At 37.5% G+C, this 16779-nt stretch overlaps 1 protein-coding gene across 5 annotated transcripts in view; it reads right to left on the minus strand.

Moving 5' to 3' along the window:
• Positions 1–16779, minus strand: part of LOC128218196 (transient receptor potential cation channel subfamily V member 5-like) — a 60721-nt gene that overhangs the window by 43118 nt on the left and 824 nt on the right. For 3 of the 5 annotated variants that reach the window (XM_052925787.1, XM_052925784.1, XM_052925788.1), the window contains exon 2: positions 746–1819. In XM_052925787.1, the coding sequence (XP_052781747.1) occupies positions 746–1018 (273 nt within the window). In that variant the 5' untranslated portion in view covers positions 1019–1819. Of the gene's footprint in view, positions 1–745; positions 1820–16426; positions 16774–16779 lie in introns of those variants that run through there. The other 2 variants (XM_052925785.1, XM_052925786.1) reach the window with 2 other exon arrangements.

A 16779-nucleotide genomic window follows, 5' to 3' on the forward strand; every position in this document is an offset into this window, starting at 1 on the left:
TAAAAAACAAGATGAAATCAACACTTGTTTGGTTCTTTTTCCAGTTAGAATTCACCTTAGATGCCTCACCAGACTTAAAAAACCCTTCAATTTTTAAAGTTCATAGATTCATTGAAGTAGACCCTCCTTTTACATCCATTTCGACTACATATATATAAATTCAGGTGCTAAATTTTCCAAATTTGAATAAAAATTACAAATAAATTCAAAGTGACAACAGAAGGTTTTATTTTGGATATTGAAACTATTACATACTTTCATTAATGTATGTTCGTTAAAACTATTCTATCAGGAATGGCAAATCTGTTTTAGACAAATGTTTTAAGCTGCACTTTAACAATAACTACATGTTTTAATAGCTAACTCTGAATAAAAGAGCTACGGTAAAATAACTAAAAATAAAAATTCTCGAACAATCTTGTCACAATTATGGTCAACGATAAAAAAAACTGGAAAAAAAGTCCAGTTTCATGTTCAAAAACGTAGGGGCAACACATGTAGGCAGATTTTTCAGATTTTCTTTTATAAGCCAAAATAAACATGAACTTTGTGAAATAGAATTTACAATTGCTTTGTTTAAATTAAATCTGGTTACTGATTTATTGTTGTTTGATCTAAAAGAGAGAGATTAACCATAATATTCATGAAATGAGATTTTATTTTTTTCCTAGCCCTCCAAGAAATATTAGATATGGATAGGTCCAAAAACAGAAAATAAGTAAAGGTAGTATTTATAACAACTTACCGATTTAGCGGCTTCTTTTGATCGTATCCATTTAACGTAACCCAACCTGGTCAGCTGAGCGCCTTTCCCCCCGTTTTTAAGGTACGGCTGAATCTCTTTCCGCGCGATCTCCTGCACCGCCACGACACCCCCCTTCCTGTATGCCGTGATGAGTTTCCCCTGGCACGACAGGTCTGCATACTTGTACATAGGGTTGCGTTCTATCTCCTTGTTCTGTTCCTGCCATGCTGAGTCCTTATCCTCCTCCTCGAAATGCCGAATTATGTTGCCCATCTTTACTGCTAGCTAGCAACACAAGGTATTCCAAATGTTGTTACCAGGTAAACAGTACAGCAACGTGTTGATCATTGCTTATTCATACACCACAGATGAAATAAACCACTGCCTCCTTTCTGTATATGTGTTAGCTGTTGTTTTTTTTACATTTCTTTACATCTTAATTTCAAAACATTGAAGAGGAATAATAAGACTTGCTCTCAGTTTTCACAGCTATTATGCAATTCTACGATTATATAAATCACCTTTCAAAATAAAATTTATCTACTTTTCATTACGACAAATTATAAAAGAATTTATAATGCCTCAAATTTCAATCTCCAAAAGTCACCTTGACAGTGAATAGGATTATCCCATACCTCAAACCGTCTTTTTGACAATTCCATTTAAAACCACATAAGTCTCAAATGAAAAATACACATTCTTATATTCCCTGTATGGCCTGCACAATCACCAGGTATATCCATTTTAAGTGCTTGTCAAATTCAAACAAAAATATCATAATGCCCACAGATTTGTTAAGATATTATTATCAATTTCAACACGATTACCAAATTATTCACATGAATAAGAGCCAAATATCCGTCACAGTGGAAAAATTGATCCAATGCTTGACAACAAAAAGTACCTGACTGTGAAACACAGTGTTTTGCTCAATCAAAGTTTGTCCCGCTACTGCCGTCCAACATTTCTGACATCAATAATTCCATGTTTCACCGGCAGACTGATATAGACCACTGCATTGGCTTCCCATTGATACGAGTGGCCTTTTTACCAATGTCCAATTTTTCTAGTAATCTGAAATGCATGCAAAACAATATATCAATCCATGCCGTAATGCCTTTAAATCTAAAATATATTCAAATTTTGTCAACAAATGGAAAAAGTGAAGACCTATCATAACCAACTAGAACTTTAATTTTAAAATCTTGTCTCGACTAAAGTGAAAAGATCAATACTTCTGCATACAGATCACCAGTTTAATTACAAGGATATTTATCTTTCTTACAAAACTCAAAGATTGTACTTAACCCATTAAAACAAGTTAATCAATGACCAGTGGCAGAGGGAAACATTAAAGATTAAGCAAATCTTTTTAACAAAATAATGTCTTTTTACTTGTATTCTTCAATAATAATTCGAAACTAATAGTTCAATAGGTAAAATCACTTCATGTGTAACACAGTAAATACAGACTAAAGTTGATAGTACATACAATAGATACCAGTTGGTTATATAGTCAATAGAAACCATACTTGGTTATTTAGGCAAAACAGGTCAAGTTGGCTGTACAGTCAATACTGACACCAGTTGGCTGTACAGTCAAAACAGGCACCAAGTGGTTGAACAGTCAATACAGACACCAAGTGGTTGAACAGTCAATACAGACACCAAGTGGTTGTAAACCAAAAAAACAACAAAAGGTGGTTGTAAAACCAACACAGACACCAGATGGTTGTAAACCCAGTACATACACCAGATGGTTGTACACCAAAAACAGACACCAGTTGGTTGTACAGTCAAAACATACACCCAGTGGTTGTAAACTCAAAAGAGACAAAAGGTGGTTGTAAAACCAACACAGACACCAGTGGTTGTAAACCCAGTACATACACCATATTGTTGAACACACAATACAGACACCAGTTGATTGTACACCCAATACAGACACCAGTTGATTGTACACCCAATACAGACACCAGTTGATTGTACACCCAATACAGACACCAGATGGCTGTTCATCCAATACAGACACCAGGCGGTTGTACACCCAATACAGACACCAGATGGTTGTACACCCAATACATACACCAGGTGGTTGTACACCCAATACAGACACCAGTTGATTGTACACCCAATACAGACACCAGTTGGTTGTACACCCAATACAGACACCAGATGGCTGTTCATCCAATACAGACACCAGGCGGTTGTACACCCAATACAGACACCAGATGGTTGTACACCCAATACATACACCAGGTGGTTGTACACCCAATACAGACACCAAATGGTTGTACACCCAATACAGACACCAGATGGTTGTACACCCAATACAGACACCAGATGGTTGTACACCCAATACATACACCAGGTGGTTGTACACCCAATACAGACACCAAATGGTTGTACACCCAATACAGACACCAGATGGTTGTACACCCAATACATACACCAGGTGGTTGTACACCCAATACAGACACCAAATGGTTGTACACCCAATACAGACACCAGATGGTTGTACACCCAATAAAGACACCAGGTGGTTGTTCACACAGTACAGACACCAGGTGGTTGTACACACAATACATACACCAGATGGTTGTACACCCAATACAGACACCAGGTGGTTGTTCACACAGTACAGACACCATATGGTTGTACACCCAATACAGACACCAGATGGTTGTACACCAGATACAGACACCAGATGGTTGTACACCCAATACAGACACCAGATGGTTGTACACCCAATAAAGACACCAGATGGTTGTACACCCAATACATACACCATATGGTTGTACACCCAATACAGACACCAGATGGTTGTACACCAGATACAGACACCAGATGGTTGTACACCCAATACAGACACCAGATGGTTGTACACCCAATAAAGACACCAGATGGTTGTACACCCAATACATACACCAGATGGTTGTACACCCAATACAGACACCAGATGGCTGTACACCCAATAAAGACACCAGGTGGTTGTTCACACAGTACAGACACCATATGGTTGTACACCCAATACAGACACCAGTTGATTGTACACCCAATACAGACACCAGTTGATTGTACAACCAATACAGACACCAGATGGTTGTACACCCAATACAGACACCAGATGGTTGTACACCCAATAAAGACACCAGGTGGTTGTTCACACAGTACAGACACCATATGGTTGTACACCCAATACAGACACCAAATGGTTGTACACCCAATACATACACCAGGTGGTTGTACACCCAATACAGACACCAAATGGTTGTACACCCAATACAGACACCAAATGGTTGTACACCCAATACAGACACCAGTTGATTGTACAACCAATACAGACACCAGATGGTTGTACACCCAATACAGACACCAGATGGTTGTACACCCAATAAAGACACCAGGTGGTTGTTCACACAGTACATACACCATATGGTTGTACACCCAATACAGACACCAAATGGTTGTACACCCAATACATACACCAGGTGGTTGTACACCCAATACAGACACCAAATGGTTGTACACCCAATACAGACACCAAATGGTTGTACACCCAATACAGACACCAGATGGTTGTACACCCAATACATACACCAGGTGGTTGTACACCCAATACAGACACCAAATGGTTGTACACCCAATACAGACACCAGATGGTTGTACACCCAATAAAGACACCAGGTGGTTGTTCACACAGTACAGACACCAGGTGGTTGTACACCAGATACAGACACCAGATGGTTGTACACCCAATACAGACACCAGATGGTTGTACACCAGATACAGACACCAGATGGTTGTACACCCAATACAGACACCATATTGTTGTACACCCAATACAGACACCAGATGGTTGTACACCCAATAAAGACACCAGATGGTTGTACACCCAATACATACACCAGATGGTTGTACACCCAATACAGACACCAGATGGTTGTACACCCAATAAAGACACCAGGTGGTTGTTCACACAGTACAGACACCATATGGTTGTACACCCAATACAGACACCAGATGGTTGTACACCCAATACAGACACAAGATGGTTGTACACCCAATACAGACATGAGATGGCTGTACACCCAATACAGACACATGATGGTTGTACACCCAATACAGACACCAGATGGTTGTAACCCAATACAGACACCAGGTGGTTGTACACCCAATACAGACATGAGATGGCTGTACTCCCAATACAGACACGAGATGGTTGTACACCCAATACAGAAAACAGATGGCTGTACACCCTATACAGTCACCAGATGGTAGTACATCCAATACAGACACCAGGTGGTTGAACATCCAATACAGACACCAGATGGTTGTACACCCAATACAGACACCAGATGGCTGTATACCCAATACAAACACCAGGTGGTTGTACACCAAATACAGACACGAGATGGTTGTACACCCAATACAGACTACAGATGGCTGTACACCCTATAGAGTCATCAGATGGTAGTACACCCAATACAGACATGAGATGGCTGTACTCCCAATACAGACACCAGGTGGTTGTACACCCAATACAGAAAACAGATGGCTGTACACCCTATACAGTCACCAGATGGTAGTACATCCAATACAGACACCAGGTGGTTGAACATCCAATACAGACACCAGATGCTTGTACACCCAATACAGACACCAGATGGCTGTATACCCAATACAGACACCAGGTGGTTGTACACCCAATACAGACACCAGATGGCTGTATACCCAATACAGACACCAGGTGGTTGTACACCCAATACAGACATGAGATGGCTGTATACCCAATACAGACACGAGATGGTTGTACACCCAATACAGACTACAGATGGCTGTACACCCTATACAGTCATCAGATGGTAGTACATCCAATACAGACACCAGGTGGTTGAACATCCAATACAGACACCAGATGGTTGTACACCCAATACAGACACCAGATGGCTGTATACCCAATACAGACACCAGATGGTTTTACACCCAATACAGACACCAGATGGTTGTACACCCAATACAGACATGAGATGGTTGTACACCCAATACAGACACGAAATGGTTGTACACCCAATACAGACATGAGATGGTTGTACACCCAATACAGACACGAGATGGTTGTACACCCAATACAGACACCAGATGGTTGTACACCCAATACAGACACCAGGTGATTGTACACCCAATACAGACACCAGACGGTCATACACCCAATGCAGACAACTGATGGTTATACATCCAATACAGACACCAGATGGTTGTACACACAATACAGAAAACCATCTCTGTGGCCTAGTGGTTAAGGTGTCTGCCTATGAAGTGGGTTTGCTCCCTTGGCGCATCATACCGAAAGATGTTTAAATTGGTACAAGTAACTCCCTTGTGTGGCGCTTGGCGTCTAAATGCTTGGAAAAGTGGTGTACGCAGTACTGGTTTCAACCAGGAAAGTTTGATCCTGTGTATCGGTGCTTTACACCGAGCACTTAAAAGAACCAAGAGGTTTCTTCGAAAAAGAGCTAAAAAAGGCACCCGGACTTCTTTGTATCCCACCACTTTCTCTTCCACGTGCTGTCCCTTCAGCAAAAACAAAGGACCCCGCTGGAAATAAGTTCGTGCACTTTCACAGGTTACCCTTGACCGCAAGGTTTCTTTAAAGAAGTACATACACATACAGACACCAAATGGTTGTATATCCAATACAGACACCAGGTTGTTGTACACCCAATACAGACACCATATGACTGTAAAGTCAATAAATACACCAGATGGCTGTACACCCAATACAGACAAGGGATGATTGTACAGCCAATACAGAACCCAGATGGTTGTACAACCAATACAGACACCAGATGGTTGTACACCCAATACAGACACCAGATGGTTGTACACCCAATAAAGACACCAGGTGGTTGTTCACACAGTACAGACACCATATGGTTGTACACCCAATACAGACACCAAATGGTTGTACACCCAATACAGACACCAGATGCTTGTACACCCAATACAGACACCAGATGGCTGTATACCCAATACAGACACCAGGTGGTTGTACACCCAATACAGACACCAGATGGCTGTATACCCAATACAGACACCAGGTGGTTGTACACCCAATACAGACATGAGATGGCTGTATACCCAATACAGACACGAGATGGTTGTACACCCAATACAGACTACAGATGGCTGTACACCCTATACAGTCATCAGATGGTAGTACATCCAATACAGACACCAGGTGGTTGAACATCCAATACAGACACCAGATGGTTGTACACCCAATACAGACACCAGATGGCTGTATACCCAATACAGACACCAGATGGTTTTACACCCAATACAGACACCAGATGGTTGTACACCCAATACAGACATGAGATGGTTGTACACCCAATACAGACACGAAATGGTTGTACACCCAATACAGACATGAGATGGTTGTACACCCAATACAGACACGAGATGGTTGTACACCCAATACAGACACCAGATGGTTGTACACCCAATACAGACACCAGATGGTTGTACACCCAATAAAGACACCATATGACTGTACAGACAATACAGACACCAGGTGGTTGTACACCCAATACAGACACCAGATGGTTGAAAAGCCAATACAGACACCAGATGGCTGAACACCCAATACAGACACCAGATGGTTGAACAGCCAATACAGACACCAAATGGCTGTACACCCGATACAGACACCAGGTGCCGTAAACAGTCACCAAATGGCTGTACAACCAGTACAGACACCAGATGGTTGAACTGCAAATACAGACACCAGGAAGCTGTACAGACAATTCAGACACCAAATGGCTGTACAACCAATACAGACACCAGGTGGTAGAACAGCCAATACAGACACCAAATGGCTGTACAACTAATACAGACACCAGATGGTTGAACTGCATATATGGACACCAGGAAGCTGTACAGACAATACAGAGACCAGATGGTTGTACACCCAATACAGATCTCAACTCATGAATTTGACAAATTAACAAAGTCCAGACTAAAGCAATGTATTTTTCATAAATCATCTACAGAAAATAAATCTTAAAATCCAAGATTTGCATTTGCAGTATAAAAATAAATTAAAATAACTCTAAGAAATCAATATCCCTTCCTCACCTCTGTGTGGTCACTGTGGGGATAGGTTGGAACCATTTTTGATTGATAACTTATATCTTTACCTGTGTTTCACAATCACAATTTACTAGCCTTATCGGTTGCCTATTTTCTCAGTATCATTGGTAAATGACTTATAATCCCACTGATATTTGTGAGGAATATACACTGTCTAAAGAGTCAACTGGAGATTTATAGCAATAAGGGTCACTGTGAACATTTATTACAATTTGATTGAGCAGTTTAATCTTTCAGATGAGATAATCTTAAAACTTTCCTTTATGACCCTTTAAGTTAATACAGGATTATGCAACAGGCTTATATTCAGTATTAGTAAGGATTGACATTGATGTCATAAGTAAGAATAATAAATAATTCAAAGGAAACAACAAAGACATACCCAAAAGCCAAACATTCTAAAGACAGTGATCAAGATTAATGGCACAAGAACTGAACCAGATGATCCCTGGGATTTTATCTGACCAATTGGGGACCGAAAACAGACCTAATCAAACTTCCAAATGTGAAAATGAAATTCTTAGTTTATTTTGTTAACAATAGGGCTAAGATTGGCACTATATCGCTCATATGATTTGACAAAGGGTTCTAAAGTAATTGATCGGACATTATACTGGATGCAACCCGCCTGAATGTGGCAAGTTATTTTAAAATTTGTCCATACAAGAGAAAGTTACAGCCTGGACATAACCACCAATACTCTAAGTCTATATCCTTATATGCAGCAATCCATAGTTACTTAGGCCAAAAAAAAAAATAGGTTCGTTTCCGGTCTCCTTCCCAAAAAAAAGAGGGTAGGTAGGTAGGCATTTTTTTTTTTTTTTTTTTTTTTTTTTTTTTGGGGGGGGGGGGGAAGTGATCTAGAATAGAAGGCGGCTGACTTTTATTCAAAAACAACCATATTAACTGCGTATGAGACAATTTTAAAAGGTACTAAAGCATAAAATGTAAATACAAGTCCATTCATTTATTAAGAACTGTATAATGTGTATTAATTATAATGTATAGATATACATTTTCTAGAATATAAATGCATGTATTGTTGAACATGTTTGTCTGTATGACAGATGTCGAAAAAGAGTGCCTCAGATTTGTCAATTTTTCATATTTACCAATTTCACATTTGTGCTATAATGCTATTCTTATATTTGATAGAATATTAAAATTCCAAACATTGTCAGAAGCTGTTTTTGTCACTTCAATGATCTCCGAAGTACACCTGACCCGTGTTCACAAAGCGTTTCCATTCTCAACTGAATTAAGAGTATGAAACTTAATTTCTTATTTAAATCTCAAAAAAATGTTTAGTACTAAATTTAAGACACTAACTATTTGAAAGTGATACCGTAATTCACCTAAGAGTTCGGACACCTTAAATTAATTTTTTTTTTCGCTGTCCGAAAACATAGAAAATTACCATTTTTACATTTTATTTACATGTTTGTTTAACCTGCCTTTTTTCTTCATGTTTGCATTTTACCACTTATTAATTTATCCGTAGTAATCAATGGTCATAAACTTATTTATTACGCCTATAAGTGTAAATCCTTCATCAAGTTAATTAAAACACCATTTTATACATGCATTGAACTGAATAAACACATTCTATCGGCTTCAGATCAAAGAGTCACACTTAGTGACGTCACATAACTTACAGTTATACCCACGAGGATCTCGTGGAGAGCATGGACATTGCTATGCAGGATTAATATATAACTGTACGATTATTGACTGACGAACTCGACATCATTCGGAACTCCTCGGCCATTTTTTCAAAAACAACCTCGGATGTATGCCGGTACATCTGTTGAAGTAGTCCGTATTTTTTTGAATAAAAGCATTAATTAAATGTAGTGTTTAAGAGTTGTATTCATTGCTCTCAGTTTAAATTGATTGCCAGTGAAGTGTATTATTGCAAACATAGTTACGATTCCCAAGAGTTAAGTCATAAAATTTAACTACTAAATAAGATTACTACGCGATCTATTTGCAGCGGACTTAAACGTACCACTTTTTAAGTATGTAAACCGTCCATATACATCCGAGGTTGTTTTTGAAAAAATGGCCGAGGAGCTCCGAATGACTCGACATGGGTGCCGCCATTTTAATAGACTGCTTATCAAATTACCGAATTCGAAATGAGACCAAAGATAAGAAAATTAACGGAAAGAAAGTACCGAAAAGTACCAAATATGCGCGCAGTTAACTTTTACACCAATAAAAAGTATAGGGTCGGCGCGGAAATAAGAGGGTCGGTCGGGCGACCGGAAACAGACCTATTTTTTTTTTTGGCCTTATATATATAAGTGTGACATTGACCTTGAGAGGTAGGTAAACAGGTCTTGCATGTGACACATCATCTTGGTGTTTTGAACACATGTGGCAAATAATTATAAAATCTATACATACTAGAAAGTTACAGCCCGGACAGGACCACCAATACTTTATGTCCTTACGTGCTGCATTCCATAGTAAACAAACACTAAGTGTGACCTTGACCTTAGAGGTAGGGACAAGGGTCTTGCACTCGACTAGTTGTCTTGGTATGTCAAACACATTGGCAGGTAATTTTAAAATCTGTCCATACAAGAGAAAGCAACAGACAAGATACAAGAAATTGAGCAGGACGAATGTATCGAAGGACGGGCTCCAACATTTCTTGTGTATATGTGTTTTTTCCTTCCTTAAAATGTGTATTTTTTCAGAGAAACTTATATATATATATAACCAAATAAACTCCTAACCCTAAAGAAAACACCCCCTAAAGACCCCTAGGTTGGCCGGCATGGATAGACAGTGCAATTTTAATTTGCCAACTCTTCAGGGTCATACATTTGATTTATTTTGATAAAAGGTTCACCTAAGGAACATCTCTGTTAAAATATATTGAAGTCAGGCAAATGATTTCTGTTTTCAAGGTTCCCATATAAACATATAGTGAAAAGTAGCCCTGCCCCTTGGATGAAGAAATTTTATTTATTGTCACCTAAGGAACATTTCTGTGAAATTATTTTAAAATAAGGCTAGAGGATTCTCAGGAGAAGATTTTGAAATGTTTCAATGTAGAGAACTACTGAAAGGTAGCTTCGCCCCTAGCTGCCATGTTTTTTTTTAATAAATCAAAATGTGGTGAAGGTATTTGATAGAGGGTCACTTCAGAAACATTTCTGTGAAATTATTTTAATATCGAGCCAACAGTTTCTGGGGAAAAGATTTTTAAAGTTTTCCATATAGACATAAAGTGAAAAGAAGAGGGATGGAACCAGTCTATCATGAGAAGAAGACATCTTCACCACAAAACAGCTTCACCACAAAACAGCAGCTGCTCTCACCTAATACAAGGTTTCATTTAAAATTGACACTATTTAACATTCTGATGTAGTTTATTATTTTCCCCTAATAAAATGGTTTCCTACATTGATTTTTTTTCTCCATTTTTGATGTATTTCAATATATATTATATAGTTCATCAAACTTTTAATACACAGTAATGTAAGTTGTAACTAAATATTGCACGATGATGTTAATGCTAATGCTTCAGAAGTTATATTTCATATACCACATATTGTATTTTGAAATACCTTTCTTAATGTATGTAATACTGACTTGATATGTTATGCGTAATACTGACTTGATATGTTATGCGTAATACTGACTTGATATGTTATGCGTAATACTGACTTGATATGTTATGCGTAATACTAGCTGACTTGATATTATGGCTGTTTGCTTAACAACACTTAAATGTCACAGCGTGTATCATAACTATAGGATTGGTGGTAACATAATTAATGTATTCTTAATTAATTGTTTACCAATTAAATTTAATTCTGGAAGGATAATTACTGTAGTCTCAACTGCTAAGCAACAATTCAGTAAACATTATCGCGAATCACAGATTTCTCTCCAAACCATTGATTGTATGGACAATTTAAAGCCAACTATTGATGAAGTAATAACTCTAACAAAACTCATTAACATCAGCCGAGAAAATGTTTGGTCAGCAATGATCTATACATTTTAAGTTAGATAGCAATAATTGAGCAGATATCCAATTTGTAACAATGTGGACATTGATCATAGACCACTGAAGAGACTCTTGAAGTGCAGGCACAAACATTACTGATTCCCCTTATAATTCTCTTAGTAATGGTTAAAGGTTGTTAGTGTATGCTTACAAACATGAATGGTCTAATGCCAGCCACTGTTTATATCTACTGGTTCACCTGATTTAAATCAATTAAATCAATAATGGCTAACTGCTGATTTACTGAAATAAATTCAGTGGAAAATTTGTAGTATACTGCCTTCTCATTGGACAAAAACACATGTTGACCACTTGAGTTAAAAAATAAATAGACCACAAATTACACTGAATGTTAATAGAGTTCACAAGCAGGATGGTGCCTCTCCATTTCCAAAATTAACAAAGGAGCATTTCTTAGAAGTATTTGAGGCAGAGTTATGGAGCTTGCCACATATGTGCGTATTCCTGCTGTGAGCATATTTACAGTCAACCAATTATTTTTCTTTTCCAAGCTATGTTTCATATTCCAGTTTTAAACTACCGGTATTTTTCTTTGACTGCCATTAGACAGACTAGGCAGGGACATGTATTGTTGGGAATAACAATTAACATTTTTATCATGATATATCACCATATTAACATTTATATCACGATATATCACCATATTAACATTTATATCACGATATATCACCATATTTACATTGTATATCACAAATGTATCAACATATATGGGAAAAAAAGAAGGAAAAAACTTTTGAACAATTTATAAAAGGTATGATAACTATATCATCATCATTTCTCTCTTGGCCATCTCCTTTCATGAAAAGCAAACAACAGAACAACTTACATTTAGTATCAATACTGTCATACACTAAATCATACTTGTGAAGAGTGATTATTTGTTTAACATTCCAAAACACATTAAATGATTCTGTTTTTCATAAGAATAGTTCCCATTTTTCTGTGTTCATACAAGTTCCATGAAGCACGCTAGCATTTCTTGGGAAATTTGCACCGTGCTCTCATACAGCATGAGAACACAAAAAATATAATAATCCTTATTTATACATATATATTAACCTAATACTTAGTCATCAAGATTAAAAATGAATGAAATCATCAGCTACTGGTGGAAATAGAGACAATTGAAATGAATTGAATTGCCATATATAAAACAATGATGTCATAACTCCTTGAGGATTAAACAGTGGTTGAAATTGCCACAAGCCATAACTGGTAAAATGTTTTCCGGCCTTTTTCAATTTTTGGGGGGATTTCATAAATTAAGTCTTGTTGATTTTTTTTATGCAAGCATCTTAAAGTCTCATTTCAATGACTACGATATAAACGTCAAGATTTCTCTACACAAAAGGCTTTGCCAATGTATTATGAGCTATTAAAATGCATTTCAAAGTATGCAGGTCTTTTTTGGCCATTTTGGGGAAAAAAAACTGGACATTTTTGGATATAACATTTGCAATAAATCATGACAGTTTATATTGCATACGGCTCTCAGAACGTGATTGAAAAACGATTTATGAATTTAATTCAATGTCTAAGGGAAACAACTCTTATACATAATAAACTAGTCTTACTTTTTTTGTTTCCCTTTCTTGTAACATGCCCTTTTCTAGTATACTCGCCCTATCAGTGGTTTGCCTGAGCTCTATAGTCTTTTACGTTATGACTATGTTATGACACATGAATTGGGGCCTCAAGACTTGCATTTGCTTTATTGTTTGTTTCAATTAAATTACTTTCATGGAAGAAATCCAAAACATTTCATAAAGACATTTCTTAACTGGCGTAAGATACACTAATTGTTCTATTTAAACGCTGGACGGGTGTTTTTCGGAGAACCCAGTGTGTTTAATAAGAACTATTTTGCTCTACTCATTAAGCATTTAAAATATGCTAAAATTCCGTAATCATTCATGAACAGAGCTATAAATATCAATCATCAATAAAAGTAAAACCTCATAATATTGGATTAGTGAATATAACTCAACATTTTTAACATTCAATTTTGAAAGTTTTACTATGACAAATAATTCACATTCTGTAAACACATCTAAAAAAACAGCTTCTATTTCCTAACCCTTTGGTGTAGTTTTCTTAGCTGGTTTCACTAGCTCATCATCTAGAAAAGTTGAATGTATATAAATAAAAAATTGCCTGTTAAAATTATAATATAGTCATAGATTTTATTTCCTGTTTAAGCTGTTATATAGCAACCCGGAAAACAATACTGTTTGTCTTAATAACGCACCAGATGTGCAGTTCAGTGGATTATACAATTACTAATATGCATGTACATTCATGAAGAACTATAATAAACTATAAGCATATATATGCTGGCTCCCATGATTGATGTCAAGTGTGTAGGAGTGATGCAGTATGAGGAAGGGACGTGGTTCTTGCACCCGACACGTCATCTTTATGTACCAAACATATGTGAAAAGTAATCTTAAAATATCTCCATTCAAAAATGTATGCAGAAACTAGTGGGATTGGGTTAATTTTTTTACTAATAACAAGCGGTTCCACTCAAGTATCCGATTAACGAAAGTAAAATCGATTTTTGACAATACCTTTATTGTAGTTTTATTCTTTAATCCTTAACAATAGATAGATAGATAGATTTATTCGTGCATATATATGTCATTGTAACAATGACTACCGGTATGTTAAATATGTGTATGTTTGAAGTTATTCTGTGTTGTTGTTGATTTCAGCAATATTGTTAACGATAACAACTGAACATTTCCGAATATAATTATTAATGCACTCAAAGGGGAAAAGAAAAATGCAACTCCCAGATATATTGATGATTGATTATGACCAAATAAAATTGATTGTTGCCAATTTCAGGCCTAACCAATCAATTTTTGCTGATAATCGATTATTGGAATATCACTAGGAGATAATCTATGTGCATTTAGCAGCATTTCATAATAATTTAACTCTTAGTGTGACCTTAAACATTGATGTAAGGACATGGGTCTTCATGTGACACGTCGTCTTTATGTACAGGACACATGTGCCAAGCAATTTTAAATCCCTCACTGCAGGACAACGGTACAGCCTTGACCTAGAAACCTTTCATATCCAGACATTTCAACCTTTCTTGGGTACTTTCCCATTATGAAAATATGCACACTAATACCCTACTAACCCTAAAACCCTTGTCACACCTGGCCACATTACAGCTGCGATTGTAAGGCATTGTTAAATTGCCCAGATCACTGGTTCCTATGAAGTTCTAATTGGCGATTGTCTGCACTCTCAAGGCGCTTCCAAGCTGCCTGCGTCGAGTTGTAATGGCAAGCACACTGCATGTGTACTGCACTTTCATAGCGCTCACACTGCGCTGAAGGCAATGTTCTTTTGCACTACCAATGAACACGATATCTCCATCACTTCTCCATTCTCTCACTAGCTCTCACCATGCCCGCCAAAAGAGGTGGAAAGGTAAAAAAGGCTTGGAAAGATAAATGCTCAACGCAAACAAAAGCAAGTCCACCACCATGTTGTACATCAGTCATGGTAAATTAATGTTTATTTGCATATGTAATATGGTCCTCTGTATTTGGCGGATGTGCGTTCATAGCATAACATTCTGTTATAGACAGAAGTACGCTCATAGTATATGTATGTTTACTTGGTTGGTAACATGCAAATTAGCAAAGCTCGGACTCTGTGTGGATCGAGAATTTACTATATATAAAGACCACTGGACCCCTTCAGGGTTGAACATGCTTTTCTCTGAAGGGATCTGTTGGCCTTGTTACAAGGTCTCGCACGTAACACAAGCGCCACTGATAACCATTGTGTTCACACTGCCTCCTCTGTGCACCCCCATGCAATCATTCATGTTGCGTTGTAGGAGACCTAACTGCAATGCTACAGCTACCATATGGCAATTTCTCTGCACTCTTATCAGAATGCCAAGTGACGGCATTTGTTCAAGGCATGTTCAAAGTGTGCAACATCGCTCAGTATTCTATGTAGCTAAAGAACTTCAGCGAACACGTTATATATTACCTTTTTGGACGTGTTTAATGTGTTGTAAACATCAAAAAAATAAATATCAACATTAAAGTTATGGAAGCCAGAACTATATTCTATGCAATCCCTTCGCGTTTCCATGGCAATTATTGCGACTGCACTGTGCACAGATCTGCATTCTGGATTTTTTTGACGCAATGGAAACCTGGCCCTTGTGTGACAGGTTTTTTTTTCTTTTTCATAATGTGTGACAAGGGTTTTACCAACAAATTTATGATCTATACTGGTACAGGTATTAGTTATGACTTTAATATATACAGTACATGAACTCCTTAGAGTCTATATCTCTTTTAGACTGAGTCAAATTCTAGTCATTCTAAAATGCCGTCCAGGCTTTTTTTTTTAATGATGGTTAGCCTGGACCACGGACCTATAAAGCATGGATTGGCAACTGCCCCATATCGGTGAAACGATAAGAAATAATAATTTACCCACAATCCTTAGCGCGCGCTCGGCAAATATCGAAAAATTCCGCCGAATCTCCGATCGGTGATAAACGGCCATCTTCGGTTATTTCCGCCAACTCTGCTAATAATACCTTGTTCGTTATAGATTCAATTATAATTAATAACTGTGATTTTAATCAGATTCCATTGGACTATTATCAACTCAAATAAAAGTACCACGCATTTAAGTCAATTTTAATTAATGTTTTCCTACATGTATATATTCGGCCGATGTCGGACGTCTCGAAAATGACCACACGGTAAGATCTCGGAATGAAATCCCGCTGCACGCGTGAGTTTGAGATTATCGCATTAACATAGATGAGAGTTGCCAATCC

This window comes from Mya arenaria, chromosome 14, assembly GCF_026914265.1.
Source record: "Mya arenaria isolate MELC-2E11 chromosome 14, ASM2691426v1".
NCBI lineage: Eukaryota > Metazoa > Mollusca > Bivalvia > Myida > Myidae > Mya > Mya arenaria.